The sequence below is a fragment of the Anguilla rostrata genome, chromosome 4 (genome assembly GCF_018555375.3).
Source record: "Anguilla rostrata isolate EN2019 chromosome 4, ASM1855537v3, whole genome shotgun sequence".
Taxonomy (NCBI): Eukaryota; Metazoa; Chordata; class Actinopteri; order Anguilliformes; family Anguillidae; genus Anguilla; species Anguilla rostrata.
In genome coordinates this window covers 63,169,279-63,196,724 of record NC_057936.1, presented here as the reverse complement: position 1 = coordinate 63,196,724, position 27,446 = coordinate 63,169,279, and the positions used below count along the sequence as shown (strand labels likewise).

The 27,446-nt window shown below is 44.7% G+C and overlaps 2 protein-coding genes across 5 annotated transcripts; both read left to right on the top strand.

Annotated features, from left to right (window-relative positions):
• Positions 1 to 577: 577 nt before the first annotated feature.
• Positions 578 to 16,442, top strand: LOC135253936 (protein SSXT-like). Of its 3 annotated transcripts, XM_064333799.1 has the most exons (12): positions 578 to 993; positions 2,202 to 2,278; positions 2,506 to 2,590; positions 4,794 to 4,947; positions 6,083 to 6,301; positions 6,752 to 6,919; positions 8,586 to 8,663; positions 9,771 to 9,863; positions 10,844 to 10,969; positions 12,652 to 12,782; positions 13,273 to 13,338; positions 14,333 to 16,442. In XM_064333799.1, the coding sequence occupies exons 1-11, from the start codon at positions 925 to 927 to the stop codon at positions 13,288 to 13,290; spliced, it is 1,218 nt and encodes a 405-aa protein (XP_064189869.1). In that variant the 5' UTR covers positions 578 to 924; the 3' UTR covers positions 13,291 to 13,338; positions 14,333 to 16,442. The 3 variants fall into 3 exon arrangements, with proteins under 3 accessions (XP_064189869.1, XP_064189868.1, XP_064189870.1); XM_064333798.1 differs by lacking the exon at positions 13,273 to 13,338; XM_064333800.1 differs by lacking the exons at positions 9,771 to 9,863; positions 13,273 to 13,338 and having other exon boundaries at positions 580 to 993.
• A 1,724-nt stretch (positions 16,443 to 18,166) lies between these two features.
• LOC135253932 (CMRF35-like molecule 8) lies at positions 18,167 to 27,392 on the top strand. Of its 2 annotated transcripts, none has more exons than XM_064333792.1 (10): positions 18,167 to 18,399; positions 20,864 to 21,193; positions 21,593 to 21,898; positions 22,301 to 22,430; positions 23,241 to 23,335; positions 23,515 to 23,561; positions 24,108 to 24,182; positions 24,632 to 24,691; positions 25,089 to 25,170; positions 26,074 to 27,392. In XM_064333792.1, the coding sequence occupies exons 1-10, from the start codon at positions 18,291 to 18,293 to the stop codon at positions 26,151 to 26,153; spliced, it is 1,314 nt and encodes a 437-aa protein (XP_064189862.1). In that variant the 5' UTR covers positions 18,167 to 18,290; the 3' UTR covers positions 26,154 to 27,392. The 2 variants fall into 2 exon arrangements, with proteins under 2 accessions (XP_064189862.1, XP_064189861.1); XM_064333791.1 differs by having other exon boundaries at positions 23,515 to 23,567.
• The last annotated feature ends 54 nt before the right edge of the window (positions 27,393 to 27,446 follow it).

Below are 27,446 nucleotides of genomic sequence, written 5' to 3'. Positions count from 1 at the left end.
TGCTTTTACTTATGTTAATTAGGCATCAAAACATATAGCCAGTGGCCCCTGGGTCAGAACATCAATTTTGCAGGGCTGGGGTTTCCCCCAGATGTAGGGGACCAGATTATAGATTGGGAACATAATCGTTACAAAATGATTTTACTGCATCATTAGTCTTGGATGATAAATTTAACTGAGTTTTTTTTTCTTTGGACTTTATTAACAATTGAGTTAAATACATTTAATTAACCTGCGTGCTATATATGTAACGTTAACGTCAATATATGTAACGTTAACATTTGTCTGTTGTTTTACCAACAACTTTAAACATTGTTTTTAGAAAATTTATATTTATTTAAGATTTAAAAAAATAATGATACCAAAGGTGAGGTTTTTTGGAAAATCGCCCCTTGTGCAAAGCCAGAGAGACCGAGATTCATTATTGTTCCATGACTTGTGCGGTGAAGTTTTAGTTGCGCGTTTCAGTGTAGAGTGAAAACACAGCACCGGTATTACTACTTCATTTGACAGACGATTCCATAGACCGGGTCAGACGCCCCCACATTCAGAACATACCACTCGCCCATTTTCTCTTGCGGCTCTGTCTGGTCTCCAGTTTGAGCACAAGAGCAAATCATTCCGCGCAGGGGAAGTAGGAAAATTGTATTATTAGTAAAACAATGCAAGTCATATATAGAATTAAGTGCTTTAATAACCAAGTGAAAATTTAAGTAAAGAGAACACAGAAATACTTTGTTACAAAGTTAAAATTATGGAATGTTTCGAAAATGTTCTTTTGAATTTTGTTGTCACCTCCCCTTGCGTGGAACGTTACATTACAGAAATACAGCCCATTCTGTACTGTGTGGTCTGAGCTAAGCTAACTAAATTTTGCCGTTTTGGACTACATTTTCACTTCTTGTCTTGCTCGGGATAATTACCATGTCGGTGGCTTTCGCGGCTCACAGACAACGGGGAAAGGGTGATATAACACCCGCGGCTATACAGAAGGTAATTAATTTACGCGAAACCGAGAACAGCGCAAGGAGGTTAGCAGGCTAGCTGGCTATCGCTTCATCCACAATTCAAAGTCGCTCAGGGAGAATGGAAGAGACAGCTAGGCTAACTAGCTAGCTGGCTTATTTGTTTGCAATGATCCTGGCTTTAATAGTCGGCTGTGCTGTAAAAAGAAGTGAAAATAAACTTCACGTGTGCTACTGAATGGGCGTGGACACCGAGTAGTGGGAAGCTATGGAAGGAAATCTTAAAATGATTGCTCAGGGAGATGTTTGTTTTTAGCGTTAGCTAGCTTGCTAGCGAAAAGATGGAGGCCTAGTTACTCCGATGCTGAACGCTAAGCTAATTTGCCTTTGTGTGAACTGTTGAGACAGTAACGGCAGATATTGGCGTAATAATGAGTTTATGGTGCAGAGTGTATTGAGGTTCTTTTAAAACCAAAAACTCCCGTTATTGTCATTAAAAACGGTTAGATGAAACTATTGAAAAGGCCTGAGTAGCTATATTATTTATCTCGAAGTGAAGCTGCTTGTAGTACTGTTGTGTCTAGCAAAACCGAAGTGTTTCGAGATTTACTATATAAATATAGTCTATTTGTGTAGTAATAAACGAAGCCATACATGCACGAGAGGGAAATGCTTAAAGGAGTAGGCTAATTCACTTTCAGGATTTTTAAGTAGCAACATAACCTCTCTGGTTACGTTTCCAGAAGCATTATATATGAGGTCATTACATTTATGGTACTTATTCATAATTATAAACAAATATAAGTTTTTAGCAACATCCAGGTACTTCTTTCCTGGAGTGCCGTGGTCTCAGGTTGCATGGGTCGTAAGAAATACTTTCAACCAAAATTATATTGAATGTAACCGTTTGAAGAATAAGCATGTAATGTATAGATATATGACAATTGGAGGCAGAGCATCAATGTACAAGCTTCTCTGCAGGTGCTTTTGTTCTTGTTGTAGGCCATACAGTACACCCCCTAATAATCCCGTGCTATTGTAAAGCCGACAGGTTATCAGAAACTAATGTAAATGTCCTTTGCTGCAGTTGAACATGTACAGTAAAGTAATCAAATTTTAAAAAGCCCTGAAGTTTGACTCCCCCTTTGGTGCCTGTGCTTCGGTAGCTTAAATACAAGAATTGTTTATTTTGGATTTGATTTGTCCTTCTCTGACAAACTTATTTGTATTTTTCAGCTGCTTGATGAGAACAACCAGTTAATTCAGTGTATAATGGACTTCCAAAGCAAAGGAAAAACTGCAGAATGTTCACAGTAAGTGGTGTTTACACACACACGCGCGCGGTTTATGCCTGGTGTTTCTTTTGGTGTTTGATATGTTTTCCATGATGAGTAATACAGAATAAAGGACGACTTGTGAGTGGAGCAAAAAAAAGTTATATACGAGTAATATTAAAGAAAATATTCTGGGACCCGAAAGACATTTAGTGGTTACAAATCTGTGTTTGTTGCTTTTAAAATCCGTCTGTTTGACTCAACAGGTATCAGCAGATGCTGCACAGAAATCTGGTGTACCTGGCTACGATAGCGGACTCGAATCAGAACATGCAGTCGCTGCTGCCTGCCGTGAGTATCTGGCGAAGGGAGGCGTGACCTTGAGCGTTCTTATTCCCGTTAGTTTCCTTTCCGCGAGGCACGGCGAAAAAACACACACGGCTGCAAACATCTCGCGGACTTGCGCAACACAGAGGCTGTTTACCCGCTTTAATGTCTCTTGCATTCGGGAATGTTAAAGTACGTGTCCGCGGGATACGTCTGCGTCAGCGTTCGCATTGATCTGCTTCCAAGCCCTACCTGCCTGCTAGCCGGCTCTGTGATTTTCATCACCGCTAAGCAAAAGGAAATCTTCATTTCCCCCCTCCCCTTTTCCTTTGTGCTGCGTCGTGCATAATCTTTAAAATGCGATGTTGTATTTTGCGAGTGAAAATCGTGCTTTGAAATGTACCGTTAGTTTTGTCAGGAGTGGTACTGCAGTGTAAGCAAGGTTAAGAGAAGAGTTTGGGAAGTGAAAAATATTAATGCATGCTCAATCAAACAGTAATGCTGATGCAGCTTAAAATATCAGCATAGGAAAAGGTAATGGAATACACACTCAGCATTAGTTGCTCCCAAATAAAAAAGATAAAAAAATAAATAAATACACAGAGGAGCGTTTCAACCCATTTTAGGCTGAAACATTGAACATGCTGTGGCTCCTTTTTTTGAATAATCTCTTGAGTTATAAAATAACTAAATATGGAAAAATGTTATGGAAACATCTAACAGGGCAGGGAATTTCGGTGTGTAACACAAACAAAACATGCATTTGAGCCGTTGACTTTGTATGAAGTTCATGAAGCTTTATTCCTATTGTAGGTGTCACTCTGAATAAGAGGGTCCTCTAAGTGTCTGCTAGTTTTCTTCCTGACAGCGTTTTAATTTGGAAAGGAAATTTCGAGGAGGATTAGGTGATTCACGCGGAGTGCCTGCGTGGTACAAAAACAAAACAAAAAACGGGATAGAATTTTGATGCGCGTATGCAAATTTGAATGATATGGCGAGCACGCTGTTGTCATGCATGGCTCTGCTCGCTTGTGTGGAACCGCGGATCTGAAAGAGCTTCCTGTTGCCGTGGCAGCCGAAAGAATGCGGGGATAATGCGAGCGTGCGCACATCCGCGCGGATGAGTTCCGCGTCCCGCCGTGAGTCCCCTCTGCCCCTCGTGTCGGGTGTCGGGGCGGATTTTCGGAACGTCGGTCGGTAAGGTAGAGAACTCCTACGCCGAAAAATGAGAGAGGAGAATGGGGAAAGAGCAGAGCCCCAGGGCAAGGGGAGCGTGTAATTCGGCTATCTGAGGGCTGTGTGGGACGGGAACGGGACGTCTGTCGTCTTTGTCCCGGCCCTGACGTCCGTCGCGCCGCGAAGGTCCTCGTCACAGTCACGGGTGGGGGGGTTTGTGGGTAGCGGGATGACAGGTGCTCCGTGCGTCAGGATTACTGCAGAGCGTGTATTCAGGTTTACTCCAGAAGGTAGATGCGATTTGTGTCCTCCGTAGCTTCTCATCCGGCGTGGGAGGCACAGAGAGAGAGAGAGAAGCCTTCTCCTCCAATCACGCGCCGGCTTTGTGAATGGCGGGCGGACGGCTCGAATCGGTACCGGGGGGATTTGGAGCGTTCTGTCGCTGGCTGATAAGAAACGGCAGGAACGGGACCTGTTAACTTTTTTTAACTGAAATAAAGTTCCGCTCTCTCTCTCTCGGCGCTGGGGTTGCATACACCACTTCAGCGGGACCGTTCCTCACCTAGCCAGCTAGGTTGACTTCAGTGTAAATTGTCGTACAACACAACGGCACAAAAACTGCATTGCTGTGGCTTCAAGGCGCTTTTTGAAAGCCCAGGGAAGGTCGGTGGGTGACCTCACAGTCGCCCGTGAACTCCCCGCCCCACAGCTGGTCTCCATGGCAGCGGCGCTTTTTCGCGGCTGTGCTGGGGCAGGAAGATCTGGCGTGCTGGGGTGCAGGTCTCCTCATGTCTCAGAGTCCGCCTCCTGTCACATGAATAGGAACGTACGCACACACACGTACACGCGCTCACATATGCACGTACACACACACACATGCACGCATACGCACACGCGCACACACTCTCCCCCCTGTCCCTCCTGGCCTCTCTCCACTTTGTTCTTTCCCCGGTTTGCTGTTAGTGTGTCTGTTGTCTGTGTGCATTGCCGGGAGGCTGCAGGGACCTCTGTAACTGCGCTGTGTTGTGTCCCCCCCCCTCCCCCCCCGCAGCCACCCACACAGAGCATGCCCATGGGGCCGGGCGCGATGACTCAGAGCGGGGCCCCCCAGCCCCCCCACGGCCACAGCATGCCCACTGAGGGGATGGTCAGCGGCGGGCCCCCAGCCCCGCACATGCAGAGCCAGATGAACGGACAGATGCCTGGTAAGAGCCTGCCCCCCCCGTCTCTCAGCAGGGTTGCCTAGCAACCCCGTTACACCGCATGACCCGAGGGAATCTGCGCCACTGGTGACATAACAGTTTTTTTTTTTGTTTTTTTTCCCCATCGTTCCGTTGGGGAGGTTCGCCGTCTCTCCCTTTGTCTGCCTGCGTGCGTGTACGTGCGCGTGCGCGTGCGTGTGCGTGTGTACGTGCGTGTACGTGCATGTGCGTGCGTGTGCTCGTGTGCTCGCGTGCGATAGACGGCGTGTCCTGTCACGACGAGCGCCGCATTCACGGCATTCCTGCGCCGAGCGGGAGAACCGGCTGGAACCGGTCTGTGCTCGCGCCCGCGCCCAGCGCCGCTGGCTCCGGCCTGCGTTTGGCGTCCTCGGGATGACGAACATTCCTCCGCCTCCTTCCGCCGCCTAAAAATATCAGCGGGGCCGTGGGAGCCGCGGCAAGAGGTCGGCGAATGCGCCAGTAACCCGGCGGGCTTTAGGACTGCCCGTCAGAACGGCCCGCTCCCGCCGCTCCCGTCCCATAGGCCCGTTTCTCCGGCTCTTTATGGTGATCTGATTACCCAACGCTGGGTCTGGAGCACACGGGCCGGGCCCGCGACGTCCCTCACGCAGCAAACACAAACACGGCACGTCCGTGAGCCTTCTGAGCCGCCACGGTTTGATTTAATTAGGCCGCGATCGTCACCGTGTGGCCCTGTGCTCACCACGGCTGTCTGGCTGCAGCGAGGCTCTTGAGCCCAGGCACTGCGATTAGTGGAATGATGATCCGTGTCTAATGGTTTTGGAGGGGCAGAGGCACAAGTGGCGCACGTTGTCAAGCACTGGGGTAGGCCATCTTCCATTATTTCATTTTCGCTCGGCTGCGGGGCGTGAAGCTAAAGGCGCCCGTAAACGTGTGTGTGTGTGTGTGCGTGCGTGCGTGCGTGCGTGCGTGCGTCCTAGGACCCAGTGTCACCCAGCTCACCAGCTTGCAGACTTCTCTCTGTCTGCAGCTGGTCCATCCAAGTATGGCATGGTGTGGGGGGGGGGGGGGCGGCAGGGTTGGGTGCGAGGACCTCCGGAGGTACCTACAGTGCTCAGTGCTCAGGGCTGTAACGTCTGTGTGCTGCTGTTCCCAGGGCCCAACCACATGCCCATGCAGGGCCCCAGCCAGCCCCCCAGCATGCAGCCCGGCGGCATGACCGTGGCCCCCAGCAGCCACGGGTCCATGGGCGGGTACAGCCACGCCGTGCCCTCCTCCCAGGGCATGCCCGCCCAGGGCCAGATCAACATGACGCAGGGGCAGCCCATGGGCAGCTACGGGCCGCGGCCCAACATGAACATGCAGCCCAGCCAAGGTACCGTCGCCCCTCCTCTCTGCCAGTCCCGTCTCTACCACTGATCCTCTCCACTGCTCCTTTACCACTGCTCCTGTCCCTACCACTGCTCCTTTACCACTGCTCCTGTCCCTACCACTGCTCCTCCTGTCCCTGCCACTGCTCCTCTCCACTGCTCCTTTACCACTGCTCCTGTCCCTACCACTGCTCCTCTCCACTGCTCCTTTACCACTGCTCCTGTCCCTACTGCTGCTCCTGTCCCTGCCACTGCTTCTCTCCACTAATCCTTTACTACTGATCCTGTCCCTGCCACTGCTCCTCTCCACTGCTCCTGTCCCTGCTGCTGCTCCTGTCCCTACCACTACTCCCATCCCTGCCACTGCTCCTGTCCCTGCCACTGCTTCTGTCCCTACCACTGCTCCTGTCCCCCTCTGCTCCTATGTGAAGGTCACGCTGGTTCTGTGTTCCCAGGTCCCATGATGCACCAGCAGCCCCCCACCCAGCAGTACAGCATGCCCCCGGGGGGCGCCCAGCACTACCAGGGCCAGCAGAACCCCATGGGCATGATGGGACAGGTCAGCCAGGGGAACCACGTGATGGGACAGAGGCCCATGCCTCCGTACAGACCCCCTCAGCAAGGTAAAGCCAGACTCTGCTCTTCTCTCTCCTCCTCTTTCCTCCCCCTTTCTTCTCTTCTCCTCTCTCTCCTCTCACCTCTCCTCTCCTCTCCTCCCTTCCTCCTCTCACCTCTCCTCCCCTCCTTTCTTCCCCTCACCTCTCCTCCCCTCCCTTCCTCCCCTCACCTCTCCTCCCCTCCCTTCCTCCCCTCACCTCTCCTCCCCTCCCTTCCTCCTCTCACCTCTCCTCCCCTCCCTTCCTCTTCTCCTCTCTCTCCTCTGTGTGGGGCTGACTCTGTGTCTCCGGGTCATTATTTCTGAGCTGCAGCTCAGCCCACGCTCAGCCCACTCACCCTCCCCTCTCCCCTCCCTTCCTCCTCTTCCTCTCCTCCCTCTCCTCTCCACTCACCCTCCCCCCTCCCCCCCCGGCCCGTGCCAGAGCACTCCTGACGCATAATCCAGGCCCCGGGGCCTAATTACACGCGAGCCGTGGACCTGGGTTTGCTTACCGCCCAAAAAAATCCCCAGCGCGCCCCAGGCTGCGTAGGTCAGGCGCTGTTCAGAGCAGAGGCCCGGACCTGTGGGACGTCCTTCACAGACAGGGACACCGATGAGATGAGCCTCACAGAGCATGGACACACTCTTTAGCGAAAATCCAAAAAGCCTGTTTTTAACAGTCCCTGTCATGCGTTCTCCTCCCCCGATGCCTGGTCATCATCGACTTGTCCCAAAGCGGGCTTGTGCCTGACGCTTCATAATGAGGCCCTCTTCTCCTTTAGACTGTTTTCGCCTGCATTTATTTGTCCTTTTAAGAGTGCTCCAGTCTGCTGGTTACCCCGGAGACCGCAGACTTGCCCAGTTCTGGGTTTTTTTTTGCCTGGGATCCCCTCCCAGTTTTACGTGAACCCCCCCAGACGCAGGAGTGCGTCCCAGACGCAGGAGTGTGTAGTGGCACTACGTATGTGCACTGCTGAGGGTAGGGGGTTTTATGATTTTGGGATTGTGTGCACTATTGTAACTGAGCGTGTAACTGTGCATATGAGTGAAATGCACGCGTGTGTGTGTGTGTGTGTGTGTGTGATTAAATGCCTCTGTAACAGACCTGGGAGGGTCTGTGTGTCTCTGGTCAGGAAGGCTCGTGCGACACACTTAACCAGCGTCCAGCAAGACCGCCTCTGTGCTGTGTGAGATCCAGCTGGACATGCGTGTGTACTGAGCTCTACTCTCTCCCCTTCTGTGAATGTGTGTGCGTGTGTGTGTGTGTGTGTGTGTGTGTGTGTGTGCGCGTACGCGTGCGTCGTACATGTACGTTTGTCTGTCCATATGCGTTTCCTTGTACGTGTTTGCACATCTGTCTCGTGTGCATGTGTGACTTTCCGTATATATGTATGCGTGTTTATACCTGTACATATATTTGTGTATGTGTGTGTGTATACCTGTTCACATTTGTGTGTGTTTATCCATACATATGTATGCATGTGTGTTTCCATATGTATATGTGTGTGTCTGTCTGTCTCTGTCCCTACGTGTGTGTGTGTGTGTGTGTGTGTGTGCGTGCACGTCCCTGTGTGTGTGCACATATCTGTGTGTGTGTATGTGTGTGTGTGTGTGCACATATCTGTGTGTGTGTGTATGTGTGTGCATGTCCCTGTGTGTGTGCACATATCTGTGTGTGTGTGTATGTGCAGGACCCCCTCAGCAGTACCCAGGACAGGAAGACTACTACGGGGAGCAGTACAGTCACGGAGGACAAGGAGCGCCAGAAGGTGGGAATGCAGAGCAATGCCCTGGTGGTAACCTGTCCCTTCTCACAGTGGAGAGAGCCTGTGGTCGTAGGTAGCGTGCATGTCGAGGGGATCCTCAAACGCAGGTCACGCTCGTATCGCTGCCTGCACTGGGGCCGCTTCCTGAGCCAGGTCGACTATAGAAATCTTCCAAGTAAGACGGAAGCGAACATATTTGAGTTAGCACGTGTTGCCGTACTTCACTTTTAACCCTCAGTTAAGAAATTGCGAATGCAGGTACGTATTTGTGTTAAATGACAGGAGTGTGAAACGAGAAATGCTAGCTAGCCTGTTGTAGAAAATCAAACTATGTTGCTTTTCTGTGCAGTAAGTTCTGCTGAGTTCAGTGGGCACACAAGTACCCTTCAGACTCCTCTTGCCTTTATGTGGTTGAGCTTGCTCAACGGCATGGCCTGTAGGCCTGGTTACCCGCAGTCCACCCCGGACCCCCCGTACGCACCACCTTTGTGGTTTTCTCCCCTAAACCGCTAGACCAGCATGCTCTTTGCTTTCCGTGCTGGCTGCAGATGACAGAATCCTTTGAAATTCATGGCCTCTAGGTTTCTTTTGTCACATTTGCCTTTTATTAGTGTACCCTGAAACTTCACTTTTTTATATTCAGAGAGTGATCAAATCGAATAGAAGTCCTGCCACTCGTACCTGTTCATTAACGAGTCTGAGATAATTAAACGATCAGAAAGCCTCGTAGAAGTTCATATTGTTCACATCTGATGGAGAAACGTAAGGAGCAGAATCTTTTTACAAATATTTTTCAAAACCTTTCAGGAAGAACTGTTCAGTGCTGCTTTATCAATCTCAATGAAGACCATCGAAATACTACGTTTCTGCTTTTCAGAATGAATATTAACAGCAATGTTGGTGATGACATGCACACATTGATATCTATTTTTATTTTTTTTTACAGATCATGTATATGTTAATGTATACATTGTTGCTTTCTTTGATAAATACGTTTTTTCCCTCCTTCATTGAATTTTATCTTTTGATACGTTTTAATTTTTTAATTTTTAATTTTTTTTAGCCGAGAACATTAACATTTCTCCTTATCTTCTTGTCAAATTGATGTAGGTCATAATGATTACGGTTTTCAACAACCATCGTATCCTGATCAGGGCTACGATAGGCCTTATGAGGAGTCCTCACAACAGTACTACGAAGGAGGTATCTATATACCTTCCCACAGTTACCCACGTACAGGCCAGCTTCTCCTCAACAGACAGGACACCTGAGCAAAAACACAGCACTGCACAAGACCACTTTTTCTGCATTTTTATTTTTAGCTTTTTTTAAATGCATATATATATGTATCTATATATTTTTTAAACTCTTAGCAAATCTGCTACAGAACACTAATTGTCCAGATTTCACATCAAACCTAACAGCACATTTTTATTTATTTATTTCTGCTTTGCCATGCTTACAGTAGGAATACGTAACTTTTCTAACTGATGATCAGTACGCAAGCTTAGACCCCCCCCCCCCCCCAGAGGCCCATGAGCAGTAACAGCTGAGCACTGATGAGACCCACAGAAACCTTTCTGCCGCTCTTGTGAGGCTCAGTGGAAGCTGAAACAGCTTGCTGAATATGTGTAGCTAGTTTGTCTTCACTGTCACTGTCTCTCTTTATGCCTTTATTTACATGTTAATGTCCTATGCTGTCTGTATGTGATTGCAGATGTAATTTTCGCATTTATTCTAGCCCCCCTGCCCCCCCCCAGCCTTTGTTTGTTACGTCTTTTTCTTTTTAAATAATGTGGTTGTTACAGTTCTTTGTAATGCTTGTTGGCAGGGAACCAAGATACTGTAGTTCAGAGGAACATAAAAGGCTTTTTTTCTGTGTGTGTGTGTGCACCAAGGCTGTTCTCCTTTGTTTTATGTTTTTTTTTTCGGTTTGTTTCTTTTGTTTGGTTTTGTTTTGTTTGTTTTTTTTTGTTTTTGGTCGTTTTTGTTCAGTAGTCGCTGTTGTTTGCCGTTGCTGTCGCTGTCGCTTGTCATGTGAAGCGTGAGAGCAGAACGCTGTCTTGTGTGTGCTTCTGGATTTGTTCATAATGGGACGGGCGTGGCCGAAACGCACGGGGCTCACCTCCACCTGTGTGTCTCTCTCCCGACCCCGCCCCCCACCCCCCACCCCTTATCCGCAGGTAACTCCCAGTACGCACAGCAGCAGGAGGCCTACCAGCAAGGCCCCCCCCAGCCACAGGGATACCCCCCACAGCAGCAGCAGTATCCAGGGCAACAGGGCTACCCCGGGCAACAGCAGGGATATGGTGGGCCCCCCAGCGTCGTTTAACTCTTGAGCGTTTGCTCGCCGTTCGCTCCCGCTTCTCTTCTGACTGCCGACGTAGATGTGTCAAGAGACGGCTTGGGCCGGCTGCGTCTGATTGGCTGAGAGGGGTTTTGTTAGCTATGCCGTGCGTTTCGTAAAGTTTGGTGATCCTGGGAAGCTAAGGGTTGTTGGGTTGAAGTGTAAATGCTGCATTGGGTCAATCTCTGCTTGCTGTGGCATTGTTTAAAAGGTTAAAAAAAAAAAAGAAAAAAACAGTTTGGAAAGAGTAAGTTTTTTTTTTTTAAATGAGGAGTGCAACACAGTGAGAACAGACAGTGGCTAGTTAAACCTCAGCTGCAAATAGCTGCCTTTGATAAATAACCTGAAACCTGGGCTGTGGTCTGTAAACGTTGTCCCTTGTGTTCCTGTTTGAAAGTACATTCGTTGCGTCTCATTCACAATAGTTCCCACGCAACCTGAAGTGGATGTGTACGGATGTGTGGCTGTGGTTGCGGTGAAAAGGCGTAGCCGCGGGAACAGCCGGGGAGCGGGGTGAATGACGTGTTCGCCGGGCGTGTCGCCGCGCGGTTACCTGTCCGTTTCCGCGGCGACGCTGCACGTGGAGGACGGGGGGGGGGAGAGGCGCGGCGTTTCGGCGACGGACGCGTGCGGGGGCGACTGCGGTGCATCGCTGCGGGACGGCGACAGCGGCGCGCTTCTCGAGGAGACGGGGGTCGGCTGATGGGCTGAGCCTCGGGGGCGGGCTGAGCGGGACTCATCCAGGAGCTTTAATCCTGTCAGCCTCCCGCACAGCCAGCCCCTGGCCCTCCACATCTCAGTAATTAGGGCTCCAGGAGTGGGGTCTACTGTGGAATCAGCACCATCTGCGTGTGTCTGTGTGTGTGTGTGTGTCTGTGTCTGTATCTGTGTCTGTGTGTGCGTGTGTGTGTGCATGCATGTCCATGTGTGTGTCTGTATGCGTGCATGTCCGTGTGTGTGTCTGTATTTGCGTGTGTGTGTCTGTCTGTCTGTCTGTCTGAGTGTGTGATGCAGACACACACCAGGAACACCTACAAGGTTAAAGTGTATATTCTGTTTTCCTCCTGATGTGACGGTGGGGGAGGGGGGAGTAATTGCTCGGGCACGGTGTGAAGTGCAGGTGTCTGGCTGTGTGTAATGCTCCGTCCTGCTTTTAATGAACCCCCAAAGGCAGCCCCTCACGCTGCCGTCTCCACACTGCTGAACCCAGCCCGCCTGCCTCTGCGGAGCTGAGTTTAACAGAGCGGAGAGCTGTGTCAGGACCAGACACACTGTCCCATAGTGTGCCCCGGCACGTTCTGTGACTGCGTGAGTGTGCCTCGGCCTTGTAAATGTCTGAAACAACAACTCCGCCTCCAGCTACTCTGCCTCCATCAGCTTCAGCTTGCGTGGGTTTTTTTTTCTAGAACAAGTCAGTGTTCTAGAACTCCACTGCTTTCAGTCACCAGTAGTGACTGTGACATCAGCATTAGAATGTTCAGTTAAGAATGTTATAGTCACATATTTGCGATCTTGAAGGGTTAGCGCTCCTGACTGGCAAGTGGGGGGTTCTGCCCCTCCGTAGCTCTCATTCACTCTTTTGCCCTTGTGTTCATGTTCCTTTCCCCTCTCTCTTCTTCTCTCCTCTCGCCCGCTCTCTCTCAGGTCCCTCCCAGGGCGGGCCAGGGCAGTACCCTAACTACCCCCAGGGGCAGGGGCAGCAGTACGCGGGCTACAGGCCGCCCCAGCCCGGCCCCCCCCAGGGCCAGCAGCAGCGGTCCTACGGCTACGACCAGGTACGACCGGGCGGTTTCGGGGTGGGGGGGGAAGGGGGGGAAATGCCAGTGATGCGTGTGTGTAAAATAGAGACCGTGAAGCTCCGCTTGCCTGCTTTTGCTAGTTTACTGCAGGCCGTCTGAAGGTTAGTTAGCGCATTCGTCAGCCGTGGGGCGCTGGTCAGGTGACCCAGCGTCCCGTGTGTAGTGCATGCGGTCCGTCTGCGTCTCCCTGTGACTTCACCAGAGCCAGAAGAGCCCGTGGTGCGGGTCATGTGATCTGGAGGCCCGAGAGGACACGCCCGGCGTGGGCTTTTCCGGACTCCTGGGGAGGAGGGGGGGGGCGTGCGTGCTGCAGGAAGTTGCCCCCCCCCCCGTAGGTAGCCGTAGCATCAGGCGTGAGGCAGTGATGGGTAGAGAGCGGGGGGGAGAGCGTGTTGTCCTGTTGGCTGCAGTGTGGTCCTCCGCTGAGCCAGGGCTGCTGTTTGATGTCTTTATTTCTGAAATTCAGGCCCTCATGAGGAATTAAGGAGCGATTTTTTCACCCCTCCCCTGACTAGATCTGTATGGCCTGAAGGTAATGGTTGCTGTTGCAAGACACCGAATTCAAATCTAGTCATCCTATGCTAGATTTTCTTGATGTTCTTTTTATTTCATTGCCCCCCCCCTCCCCCCCCCTTTGTGTTCTGTTCTTCCTCTCCTTATTTTACAGTGTTTTTTGTAATCAGGGGTCGAAATACTCCCAAAAAAAGGTCCTCAGAGGGAATGAGAGACAGTTGTTCTGAGCAGGAGGGAAAAAAACAAAAACGTAACATACTGATGTTTTGCCACACGGACCAGAATAATCTCCCACATTTAAGAAGTTTGTCTAACAAACAGACAGCAATAATTCTGTGCATTACCCAGTCACTTTTGTTCTATTGTCGGCTGACATGATTTACATTTTAACCAACTGTGTGAGCAATATAACATGTTGATCCAGTGCAATTTGCAGCTTATATATGGAACTATTGATGTAGAATAATTGCTTTGAATTTTGATTTTATTTTTTTTCTTGGTTGTTTTTTTTGTAGCTTGTGAAACCACCTGGGTAGCCCAGAAAATAATCTGCTTTCGACCCCTGTTTAGAAATATACATGTAAAACGCTGAAGTTTGCCAAATGTTTTATAAAATGGCATTGTGAACAGTAAGTTTACAAGTCAGACAAACTGAGTTATTCCTACAGTCATCTTGACACATTTGAAACAAGCTCACTTCCATTTTTCACACGTAGCTTTCTCCTCGCGCATAGTGCCATGCCGCCATCTGCTGGACTGTTTCGGTATTGGTGACTTGCGCAATTTTAACACGAGCCCGACTGGTTTCGGCTTCTACATCGATGACATCAACATGCCATTTCGGATACTCCTATGAGCATCTTGCTTTTTGTTTTAAAGAAAAGAAAAGCTGTCTTTAGATGATGTTTCAGTGCAGTAAAGACCACATGTGACATTAACCCACTGCCCCCCCCCCCCCTCCCTCCCTCCCTCCCTCCCTCCCTCCCTCCCTCCCACCTCCTTCTTCACTACAGGGGCAGTATGGCAGTTACCAGCAGTGAGGCAAAGGCTCCATTCCACATGTAAGGCATCCGGCCATACCCAGCCTGCCCTCAGGGCTGGAGTGAGTCTGGGAACGAGGATCACTCATTCGTCCCTTTTCTCTTCCATTAGGGCATAATGAACACTGCTGATCACCCCCACCCCCCACTTTCTCTCTCTCTCTCTCTCACACGTACACACACACACACGTACACACGCACACACACACACGCACACACACGCACGTATCACACACACGCACACACACGTACACACACACACACACACACACACACACGTACACACACACACACACGCACACACACGTACACACGCACACACACGCATACACACACACGTACACACACACACACACGTACACACACACACACACACACACACACGTACACACACGCACACACACACACACGTACACACACACACACACACAGACTCTGCATATATCAAGGCATCTGCTCTTCTCAACTCTGCCTAAGTATCTGGTCAGGGGTCAGGTGGTGAACGTGGACCGGTGTAGAAAATGTCAGATTCACTGGTTGTCACGGTCGCCCCCAGTGATGCTGGTCTCGAACCTGTTCCCCGTATGAAATACTTTTCTTTTTAACATGAAAATGGATATGATCATCGTTTGGGCTCATTCTAACGGTAGTGATGCCTTAAACCTACATCGTCGCAAATTAATAAACGATTAAAAATATAATACCGATATCCGGAGATGTGTCTGAAAGAGCACATGGCCGTATTTCCATGCGTTGCAGATTGAGACACGTGTGGCGACCGATTTTTTTAAATTTTATTTTCGGAAACAAAGTGACCCTACTAATCATAGTGCAATGTTCATTTTGTTGTGTTTATGAAGCAATAACAGAATGAGAGGAGGAACGAGGGGTCTTACGGTATATCATGATGCGTTACGGTCTCTTACGATGGCCATTAATATAAGGGTCAAAAATATTAATGGGTGTACAAATGTATTTTTATGCTTTTAGGGTAGAAACAAACTTGTATAGATTAGACCTTTTTGTTTTGTTTTTGTTTTCTCAATGGGAGCCAGTTTGACCTGTGACCTTTGTCTTTTTGTTTTGTTTGTTTGTTTTTTGTTTTTTTTTTTCCTGTGTAATCTTTTTAATTTTGTGTTGTTGTTTTTTTTTTTTTGTATGCTCAATAACTGCAATGGCTTCTATGATGTGAATGCAGGGGTAGAAAAGCCATATGTTTTATGGTTGTACGTGTAAAAAAATGCTCCAAGAGAGAGAATTCATTCAGTTGCTAAAAAGCTCAGAAGTTGCTAATACGATGTAAAATAATGATGCTGAGAAGCTGGAGACTGCATTCGGAGCACACAGCTTGCTCCAGGCAGCGCTAGACGTTTTTTTAAAATTTCTTTTTATTAATTTCCTGACCAGAGCAACAGCACTGTCATGTCCTTGTTACTTTTTTTTATTTTTTTTTTAAATGATCATTATTCCATTCACTCTGTCCTTATGAAAATGTAAACTTTTTGAACTCAGTGAAGACATATTTACAGACACGGAGTGGAGTTTCTGGAGGGAAGGATTACCGCCTGCCATAAACCATAAACTTTTGTTCTGACTGCACTGCAAAACACTTTGTCAGTAAACAAGTTGTGAATTCCCTCTGATTATAAAGCGTAAATATGAATTGTGCGGGACCTCATTGAACAAAATGAGACCGACGCGAGCGTGTGATTTCAGACTTGTCTACAAATGAATACGCAGAAACGGAACCATTAAGAACGAAATGCTCTGTAGTGTTTTGCAGACTATTGTAGTCATTGTGCTGGCTTGAACAATAACACTTATTTATACCTGTTCAGTACAGTGCATACACAGTGAGATCCTAAGAATGGTTTTAACTTTTTTTTTTGTTGTTGAGTGAACTGGAATGGTTTGTTCGTAGATGTACAGTTTGATCTAAAATATTGAAAAATAATTATTGTGTCCAAGGCCACCAGCTCTTGTAGGTACCATGCCAATGTTTGCCACTGTGTTTTGCGTTACAATGTATGTCACTGGATTTTAGTATAAAAAAAGTCAAATAAATTATTGTGATTTTTTCATACAGCATTGTGTTTTTTGGTGCTTTTAATAAATCATTCTTCAAGAGACAATTAAAGTGTCCAATTGAGAGTAATTAGCAGCTTGCTGCAGATTAAAGGACATTCTGGGTGTAATACTTTGCAGTTTTGCTCTTCCCCCAAAAAAAATATCCACTCTTTGAACGGTATTGGATAAATATCCTAAAGCTCTGTGACTCATGAACCTTTTTAGTCCCTCATATCTTTACAAACATTCTTTCATTTCTTTCACTCTTTTTTATGACACTTAGAATATATTAATATCTATGCATGTGTGTCCCCTGGCTGTTCAGTAGGGGGCAGCAATGTGACTAAAGATGATGGTCCCGCATGCGCGAGGGAGTGGGCCGTGAGTAACTTGACAATTCCCGTCAAATACAGCTATTCACCCCATTTCAAATGTTGGACTCTGCTGCCCTCTGCTGGAGATAAAAGACGCTTTCAGTTTCCATGCATGAAAATGTACTGATGCCCTCTGCTGGACAGATTGGAAATGCTCAAATCTCCCTTGGCGATTGAAAAAAAAAAACTTGGTATCGGTCCACAATTGCAATCTGAATTTTAATGAGTTGTTAATTTTTCTTAATTAGGTGTTTGTAGTTATACGGAAAAATGCAATTAGGAGATTATCTTTCTTTGTTTTCTTTGGTTTTGAGAGAGAAGCGGACACCTTCATGCTTCCGTTAGACTGTTCAGGTATTAAAAGGAGACCTGCGATTTATTTCGTCTGGGCCTAATTTCTTCCGCTGAAGAGTTAGCCGGGGCTACGATAGCCGCAACACACTCAGACGTCCCGAGCTGACATCGTATTCAATCAGCCGGCCATTTCCTGACTGCAAAGCTTCATGCTAAACGGGCAACAGAAAAATACGTGATATTTAACACGTGTTTGATTTGGGTCAAATTGACCCATTTTAAACTTTTAATAATAGAGGAATAACATTGATGAGCAATTCATTTTATAACCAGAGACTAATCCTGTGTAAGTCTGGTTCTTGTTTAAGTTTGTATCTGTTGTTTATCATCTGTATTTGCCATATGTATTTTTGCCAATGTGGTTTCTTTGAATATAATAAGATAAATAATTAACAATAGAGTATGTTAGTTCAAAACAAATACCAAGAGCTAGCATAATGGTGCAAAGAAAGTGTACCAACAATATCGTAACCATGATGATCTCCAAAACAAGGCGAGAAAAGTGCAAGTAAACAATTAGGCTTAATGTCAATACTAGCAAAATCCGCATATAGCCTATCATTAGTTAACGCTAATATTTTTATGACCTTTGTTTAACCAGGTAGAACCCAATGAGATCATGATCTTTTTTCAATGCACAACTCACAACTGCAAGGCCAGCTGAACTACACTGTAAAACATTTAATAAATTGAAAAAAAATGTATAAATCCTATTATTTTACTGTATAATTCCTGTTATTTTTATGGAATAACCGTTGAGCAGTGAGTTGAATTATGAGTTATTGCTGTTGTACTACATTACTTTTTAAAAGTTCTGCAAGATCATTCAAATGTAAATTTATTTATTCCTAATCTTCTCATGGCACTAGTATCCACTGCTCACCTTCTGCATTTTTCTATTATTTGTTATCAACAAACTCAGTGACTGGTAGGGGTCACTGTTTAATTATCCCTATTATTTATTATCCTTGTTTTATATGTATAATAAGATGCTTCACAAAAGGGGGAAAAGATGATACATAAAGATGCAGGAAATGATAATGATAGATATCCTGATTTGGTTACTGAGAGAGCACAGACTACAGAGCATGAGGGACCAAAGAGGTGGGGACTGAGAGGAACAGGAAGTGAGAATCATGTTAAAAAGAGCTGGACTCTCTAACGGAATACAGACACACACAAACAGGCGTAATGTACATATGGCTCCCACTCAGCTACTCTTCCTCTCCATCTTCTTCCTCTCAGGTAGGACTCGTTTCACACACTGTGTACTGAATACTGGAGCACTGTATCAGTGAGACTGTCTGTACCATAAACTTCAATGAATGAGTTGTACTGGAGCCTGCAGTTTACATTAAGAGAATATGATGTAATTAAAATATTTTTAATACAACTAAAAAAACATAGACAGACCCTGCCTGTGTACTTGGAATGCATTTCTCTCTTTACTTGCTCTTTACTTGGCAAGTTTCTTTTAACCAAGAATGTAAAATGAAAATCAAAGTTTAAAAAAGAATTTGAAAAGCCAGAAAATCAATTATGTTTGCATGTATAGCAATAAAAACAGTTTCTGTTTTTTTATTTCTTCAAAAATGTTTTCATTAATTTTTGCACTGTGTACTATTTTCTTTCTTATTGACAAAGCCATTGAAATAACTTCATACAAAAAAAAGTTCTTTTCATGAAGCTGAACAGCTAAAATTGTAATGTTTGTGCATTTTGTAGTTGTGCAAGAGAACACATTATGTTACATTACATTACAATAATTTGGCAGACACTTTCCGAAGCAATGAAAAGTAGTTGAGAACACCAGTGTTACACTCAGGAATACAAGAATGTGGTATCATCAAAAAGGCACTACATTTGTAAATCACAACATTTTGTGATTTACAATCGCTAAATGTAATGTTAACCTGACAAACAGCAAGTTGTTATTGTAGTAGTAAATTTTACTTTGGAAGAAATAAAAGCATGACCATGTCTCAAATCATTATGCGTGACACTCACCTTCTCATGCTTTACACTGCATGATTATAATGGCTCCAATTTTACCGAAAGGATAAGTTGATATAATCGTGCTCCGTACTTAAAGCACGAATATGCTCTCACAGAGAGGGATTCGGTAAAATGCACAATAAAGTGTCCCTTACTGCGATGAGCAGAGAACACAGGAAACAATGCTCTTCTGTAGCCTCAAAAATGATAAACCTGAAACGGTGGAAGGAAATCGCATGCGTTTGTCTGCACTTTTGCACAGATCTGGGGCTGCCACTTGGACTTTTATGGGCCTTAACAAGTTGCCACCTTGTGATGGTACTGCCATCCAGAGAGTACGTTCCAAAAATATCTCTGACCACTGATTGGATGACAAATTGTCTTTTTATATTCATATCAGCTGGCATGCTAAGACAATCACATGCAAATCTGGGGTTTTTCTTGAGAATCAAGTTGTTGTTTTTTTTCTCATTTGGAAATTCATATTAGCTGGCATGCTAAGACAATCACATGCAAATCTGGGGGTTTTCTTGAGAATCAAGTTGTTGTTTTTTTTTCTCATTTGGAAATTCATATTAGCTGCCATGCTATAAGATATAAGTGTAATATAATGTAACAAAACTGCAACTGTAGGAAACTGCTTTTAATTATCAGAACTGTATTCAGTACTGGACCACATTTCCGTATGTGAACTGGATCTAGACACTCACCTTGAATGATCTCAAAAGCAGGGTAACTGCAATACAGAAACTGAGAAGTGTAAATGCTTTTAATCTGTTTCTGTTTCCTTGTACCATTTCTTTTATACTATAACACTTTACTCTTGTGAGTGTTTCTTGTGTGTGTGTGATGGTATTGAGTGTGTGACTGCCGCTTCTTGACCTGACCTCTTTTTATTTTTATGCAGAAGCGTGTATCAATAAAATAAAAAATAAAAATTAAAACGTATTACTGCCAATGATGTAGGGGACCATTAATAATTAATGACATCATATTTAATATTCAGACTTTGGCCACAGGTGAATTTCTATTTTCAGACTGAATAACAGTGTTTTTGTTTTAGTTTTTCATTTGTATGATGCCATTATTATCATTATTTAAAGACCACGATCTCCTGTAATTTACAATAAACATTTAAAAATGAACTCCAGGGACAGAGTTTAGTTGCTCTTATGCTGAAAATCAATTATATTTTAGGTCTTGAGTAAATGTTCAGTTCTGACAATCTAACACTTTAATTTCTCGGGGGATCATCACAACAACCTCTCAAATGAGGCATTTATTACAATGTCTTTGTGTGTTAGACCATATTTTACCTAGATGCAGTGTGCTGGTTACACTTATTGTTATGGTGTAGCAGAATTAATTCAGGCATCAGTGATATTCCCTTCGGTTCGTACTCAGCAATAAGGGAACACCACTCACAGAGGGCAAAACACCACGTTTCACCAAGATGGCTTTGCTGTGGACCAGATGAGAGTCAGGCTGTTCTTGGTGATTTTAGTGCACAACATTTTTTAAAGCAGGACCAGAGTGTGACCCCCCCCCCCCCCCTTTTTTTTTGTACTTTTATTCAGATGAGAGAAAGCAGAGGAAGAAACAGGGTGGGGATCAAACCCCCAACCACATAGTGGGGGAGTGTTAATGCCTGCTCTGAGACCCAGCTGCCCTACAGTCTCACCCAAACTGATGAAGAGTGTGTTTCTCTCCACAGGTGCTGGTGCTGTGTCCACAGTGAGTAATGTAGCAGTACAGAGCGGAAGATCTGTCACCATCCCATGTCACTATGATAGGAAATATGAAAAGCATGTGAAATACTGGTGTTGGGGGAAAAATTGGAGTACATGTTCTTTTGTAGTGCGCACTGACTCTCCAAAAGTTGAAGGTGAAACGTCAATCACTGATGACCCCGACAATCATGTGTTCACTGTTACCATGGCGAAGCTGAACACAGAGGACTCTGGATACTACTGGTGTGCTGTAGAGATCGGGGATCATTTGACTGTAGATGAAAGAAAATATCTGTACTTGTCTGTCACTGCAGGTAAGATGGCTTCACTTAGTGAGACCTGCTTCCCAACCTCTTAATAACAGCGTCTCCACTTTCCCCCAGTGATATCCTAGCGGTTCTAGTAGCAGCACAAAACTTGTAAAAAAAAAAATGAGACAGGCATGCGAGTTTAAAAATATCTTTGCTACTCTGCAAAACCATTGGTTTATTTTGACTCTGCATAAAAAATGAGTGTGGTGCCAATATAATTCTTGCAATCCCACTCACTGTATCCATAAGAGTATGAAAATTATTTTGCTTTAGTCTGCAAATGACTTTTTGCAAATGACAGTTCATTTTGATTTCGAGATTTAGGGAGGAAATTCATAGATGCATTTTATATTTTAAAAACATATGTGCTTTATAATTTTGTTTTTATTCTGTGGTGTTCAGGCACTCCTGGACTCTGGGTTGACCAGCAGGAGGTGACCGGCGTGGAAGGGGGCCATGTCAGTGTGCAGTGTCACTATGATGAACCGAGCAGCATGAAGAAGTTGTGCAGGGCTGAGGGCTCCTGTGTGGAAGTGAATTCTGGAAGATTAGATATCAAAGACAACCGCTCTAAAAAGGTCTTCATTGTGACGATGAGGGAGCTGAACAGGGAGGACGCTGGCTGGTATTGGTGTGCTGCTGGAGAACTACAGATCCCTGTTCACATCACGGTCACTAGGAAAACTACAACGACCACAGTCACCACAGGTAAGGAACGCAAAACAAGCCTGTATAAGGATGCATTCTGTCATAGAATTTTAAATGTCTGTTCTGCCACTCTCTCTGAGAGTTGAAAAGCAGAGGGAAGTAGATTGCATGCTGTGGAGTTTTTTTCACCAACTGCTGCTAGTGCTGTCTTGCAGTGCTGTGCAGACTGTGGAGTGCCACTGGTGTGTAGAGAGCAAGTAGGGAGTTCTGTTCTTCTTTTGTGTTACCACAGTGCTACAGCACACACACATACACACACACACAAAATAATTCCATAAAATATGGAGAACAACTTCATTGAAACATCCATTGTTTAATATATTGATTCCAACGCTAGGGTGCAACCATTGCGAATGTTAAATGCAAGAAACGAAAATGATTTTTGGTGCACTGCATCTGCAGCACTGTGCACATCTCTTCCGGTTGGCTCAGCAGTCACACCAGCAACACCCACCGAGCCCTCATCTTCTAAGCGGACCGCAGCCACAGGGTCTCTCTCATCTTTACCACCAACGGCCACTAACGATAACAGGTAACGTTCATGTAAAGGAAGCGGCTAAATGTTCAACTTCACGGAAAAAAAAATTTGAAACAACAACAACAACAACATCAACAGCAACAACAACAACAACAACAATAATAATAATAATAATAATAATAATACTAATAATAATTAGTAATAAGCCTTCTCATTATTGTAATTGTTGTTGCTGTTGTTGTCATTGTTAGTAGTAACATGTGACATGGTTAAGAAATAATAGGGTTTTGGACCACCATTATTATTTTATTTATTAAAATGGCTACTGTTCCTGACAGATAGGCTGAAAGAATCACCAAAATCAGAATCTTTCCAAATCAGTAAGGTCTCCTGCAGCCATGGTAACTATAAGTATAGCCAACGAGCGAGGCCTCTCCAGCATTCCAACGCCGTACATACCCCTATGCATCCTGGGACATGGTTTGCATAATTAATGGGGAGCCGCGTCTCTGCTGGACGCTGCTTCACATGTGTTGTTGTCCCTCATACACCCACGTATTTATTGATCCCATCAGCAGTTTTCTCTGCTTGTCTGTACTCCTCTGAACTGAGCTTTTTTTAAAAAAAAGTTGAGACAGGCTTGTGTCCACTGTCATTTGGGCATTTATAAAATGGGGAGAAAATAAATAAAGAAAAAAACGTTATATTAACGTCTGTTCAGTTCTATTCACGCAAGCATAATCTCAGGGCAGAGGTTCTCATCTCTCCCGGTATCAGTAATGCCGGCATGCTGTGGTGCGGTGATGTGACAGAGAAGCGTCCCGCTCACTTTAAATCGCACGACCTGTTGGTGCTGCTGTTCAGTCTTTCAGACCTCACATTCGTCCTGATGACATCTGGGGTACTGTTGCTGGCGGCGGCTGTTGCCATGGTAACCTGGAAGCTGTGGACGAAACACAGTGAGTATCCATATGAAGCATGTTGGGTGTCAAATGATCATTTGGATGCTGCGTATATGATCAGCACACTATTAGTGAATACACTGAGTCACAAGAATTCCACAGGCAGTAGGGGCTCTCATGGGGGGGGGGGTGTCTCACAGCTCTCTTATCACAGCTCATTGTGTGTCTCCTCACAGAGAGCGTCAAGGCGAACGCGAGAGCAAGAGAGGACAGGAGAAACGAGGTGACAGTACGTCGGTTTTTACACTCTTCTCTCTGCCGAGAAAGCTGAAGGTCAATGTCAGTCACAAATCAATCAGAATATGAGCTGAGCCACAGAATGGAAAAGGACAAATGGTGACTGTGGGGGTGTGGTCCTGTGGAAAAAATTACTGCCTACAACAGTGTGAAAGATTTTTATTCATGTGAAAGAAGTTCATATACAGAAAAGCTGCACTTACCAAATAAAATTAAATTCAGCACAATCTTAAGTTAGTTTGGACATATAGAACAGGGAATCTGTAAATATGAAGCTAAGTCTATAGACACTAGCTCTATTCACACAGATGGGCAGCCATCTTAATGACTACTATGATTTATTTCATAGTAAAATGTAGATATTGCTCTTTCTTCACTCTGTAGCTTGATGTCCTTTCTCTTGGAAATGACCTCACTTGCTTGTACCTGGTCCACCTGTTGAATGGCCCTACTGTGCCATTTAAAAGGCAGAGGTCTGTACAGACAGACCAGCCATTATGATGAGTTTCTCGTTGTGTCTCTCTCCTGGCAGACTGAAGTGACCTACAGCACAGTGTTCACCAAGACACAGTCATCATCACACAGAATGAGTCCCCCTCAGTCACAGGTTGGGTAGCGGTTGGATTTCTTACACATTTACAAAGGGACTTTGCAGAAAATCACTCTGTCAATATTCAGTCTCATTTCTTCCTACAGATGGTTAGAGGTTGTTTATTTTTTCTCTTTCCTTTGATTTCCTTTTGGATAAAATTATAAGTATAGCTGTGTAAGAAGTTCTCTTTTAATTGTACCTTGTTTTGTTACAATTAAATATTTGCCAAACAAACAAATTAGGCAAATATTACAGTTGATTATAAATAGGATTATGAATGATTATAAGTGATTATAAATGGGCCTCTGTACCTTTTTGTTGATATTGCATTTTGGTACTCCTGAGAGTAACACTGATGTTCTCCACTACTGTTCTTCACTCTGCATAAGAGCATCTGGTAAATGATTGTGATGTGATGTGAACTCTGGTCAGTAACAGAAACTTGTTCCCTCTTACTGTCCCAGTCATCTGAGCGCTCTGCAGATGAGGTCATGTACAGCTCGGTCAACCTGCAACATCCACAGGTGAGACTGTTCACCATATTTCAGTGTCAGGTACACAGACAGCAGATATCAGCAGGTAAACTGGCACACAATGGGAAAGGTGAACATGTAGGTATGATCACTAGTCTTTTAACCTTGATTTGCTTCTTTTCTGTCCACACCAAAAACACAGGGTGTCAATTACAGTGTGCTTAGCTGGAGTTCAAATCTCCACAGAACTGCAATACCACTGGAACAGCTATTTAAGTCTGAAAAATAAGAATGAGCTGTTCAGGTTTCATGCGGTTATGTGGTCTAGGGGTTTAAAACTGAGGTTTAGTCTGACCCACAGAATATTGAAAGGGAAATGTTTGTATACCTCTCAGTAAAGTTCATTGTTAGTGACTAAAATACTGTATGCATGTCCTCTTCTGTACAGGCCACACACTCCCCTAACCAGTCTCCAGCAGGAACAGCCGATGATGTGATTTATAGCTTATTAGGCCAGCATAGAAAAATAGGTAAGTTTTCCTGGATGTGCATTTGATTTTTTTTTTCATTAGTTGAGCAGATCATTCTTTTTGCTTCCACTATATAAGAAGTAAGTGTGGTAATACTGATTACAGCAATCGGGAGCAGAAACTTCTGTCATATCGCATCTTTACTACCTCTACTTTCCCCTGCGATTTCCCTCTCTCTATTTTATTTAGATGGTTACAGACACATGGTGGCTGTGGTAAAAGCTGCTATTTGAATAGTGCTGAAAATAATCACAACTGTTTGACCGTCTGTCACTCTGTGGGGTTTTGGTTCCTGAATTTCAGAACTTCAGTGAAGCAGGAACTTCTTGCACGACAAACTCTATCTGCAGATCCTCCTCATATTACACTGTTGTTTAATTTCACACAGACCAGGACATTTAGTAATTATGACCACACAGGTTTCATGAGCCAATATTTAATACATTTGTTTTTATACAACAGTGTAGGCTGTTATTAAAGAACTTGTGAGTCATGCAGCACAGTATAGAAATAGTTGATCTGACTGACTCAATGCCTTTGAGTGTTAATATTTATTTAAATTTTAACATTTTTTCTTCATGCCATTCATAGCTATTTCTGACGTAATTTGGTGTGATAATAAATCATTCTTTAAGAGACAATTAAACTGTTTAATTAAGACTAATTAGCAGCTTGCTGCAGATTAAAGGACATTCTGGGTGTAATACTTTGCAGTTTTGCTCTTCACCAAAAAAAAATATCCACTCCCTGAACGGTATTGGATAAATATCCTAAAGCTTTGTGACTCATGGACCTTTTTAGTCCCTCATATCTTTACAAACGTTCCTTCATTTCTTTCACTCTTTTTCTTATGACACTTAGAATATATTGATATCTATGCAAGAATGTCCTCTGTCTGTCCAGTAGGGGGCGACAATGTAATTAAAGGTGACGGTCCCAACGGGAATTCTATCTGCGTGCACGAGGGAGGTGGCCGTGAGTAACCGGAGGATTCCCGTCAAACTCAGTCATTCACCCCATTTCAAATGTTGGACTCTGCTGCCCTCTGCTGGACAAAAAAAGACACCATCACTTTCCTTACTTGGTGATGCATTGATGCCCGCTGCTGGACCGATTGGACATGCTCAACTTTCTGCTTGGAGATTGAAAATAAAAATAAAAAAAATGAATAAATAAAAACATGGTATAGGTCAGTGAATCGCAAACCACAATTGCAATCTCTGAATTTTAACGAGTTGTTATTTTTTCTTAATTAGGTGTTTGTAGTTATATGTAAATAAAGGAATAAGGAGATTACCTTTCTTTATTTTCTTTTCCTTTGTGAGAGTAGCGCATGCCTCCGTTAGACTGTTCAGGTATTAAAAGGATAACTACGATTTATTTCGTCTGGGCCTAATTTCTTCCGGTGAAGAGTTAGCCGGGGCTACGATAGCCACAACACACTCAGACGTCCCGAGCTGACATCGTATTCAATCAGCCGGCGATTTCCTGACTGCAAAGCTTCATGCTAAACGGGCTACAGAAAAATACGTGATATTTAACCCATGTATTTGGTTTGCGTCAAATTGACCCATTTTAAACTTTTAGTAAATGAGGAATGACATTGGTGAGCAATTAATTTTATAACCAGGGACTGATCCTTTGTAAATCTGGTTCTTGTTTAAGTTTGTATCTGTTGTTTATCATCTGTATTGCAATGTGTCTTTTTTTGCCAATGTAGTTTCTTTGAATATAATAAGATAAAATTTAAAAATATGGTATGTTAGTTCAAAACAAATGCCAAGAGCTGGTGCAAAGAAAGTGTATTAACAGTATTGTAACCATGGTGATCTCCAAAACAGGACAAAAAAGTGCAAGTTAACAATCAGGCTTAATGTAAATACTGGCGAAATCAACATACCTATCATTAGTTAACTGCTAATATTTTTATGACCTTTGAGATCATGGTCTTTTTTCAAGGGGCCCTGCAATGCACAACTCACAACAGCTAAAATACAGTACACTGTAAAACATAATGTTGAAAAACCATTTAATAAATTTACTGTAAAATTCCTGTTATTTTATGGAATAACCATTAAGAAGTGAGTTCAATTATCAGTCATTGCTGTTAAACTACATTACTTTTTTAAGGTTCTGCAAGATCATTCAAATGTCAATTTATTTGTAACTATTGTCCTCCGCTCACCTTCTGCATTGTTCAATCAGTTGTTATCAACAAACTCAGTGACTGGTAGGGGTCACTCTTCCCTATCATTTATTATCCCTGTTTTATATAT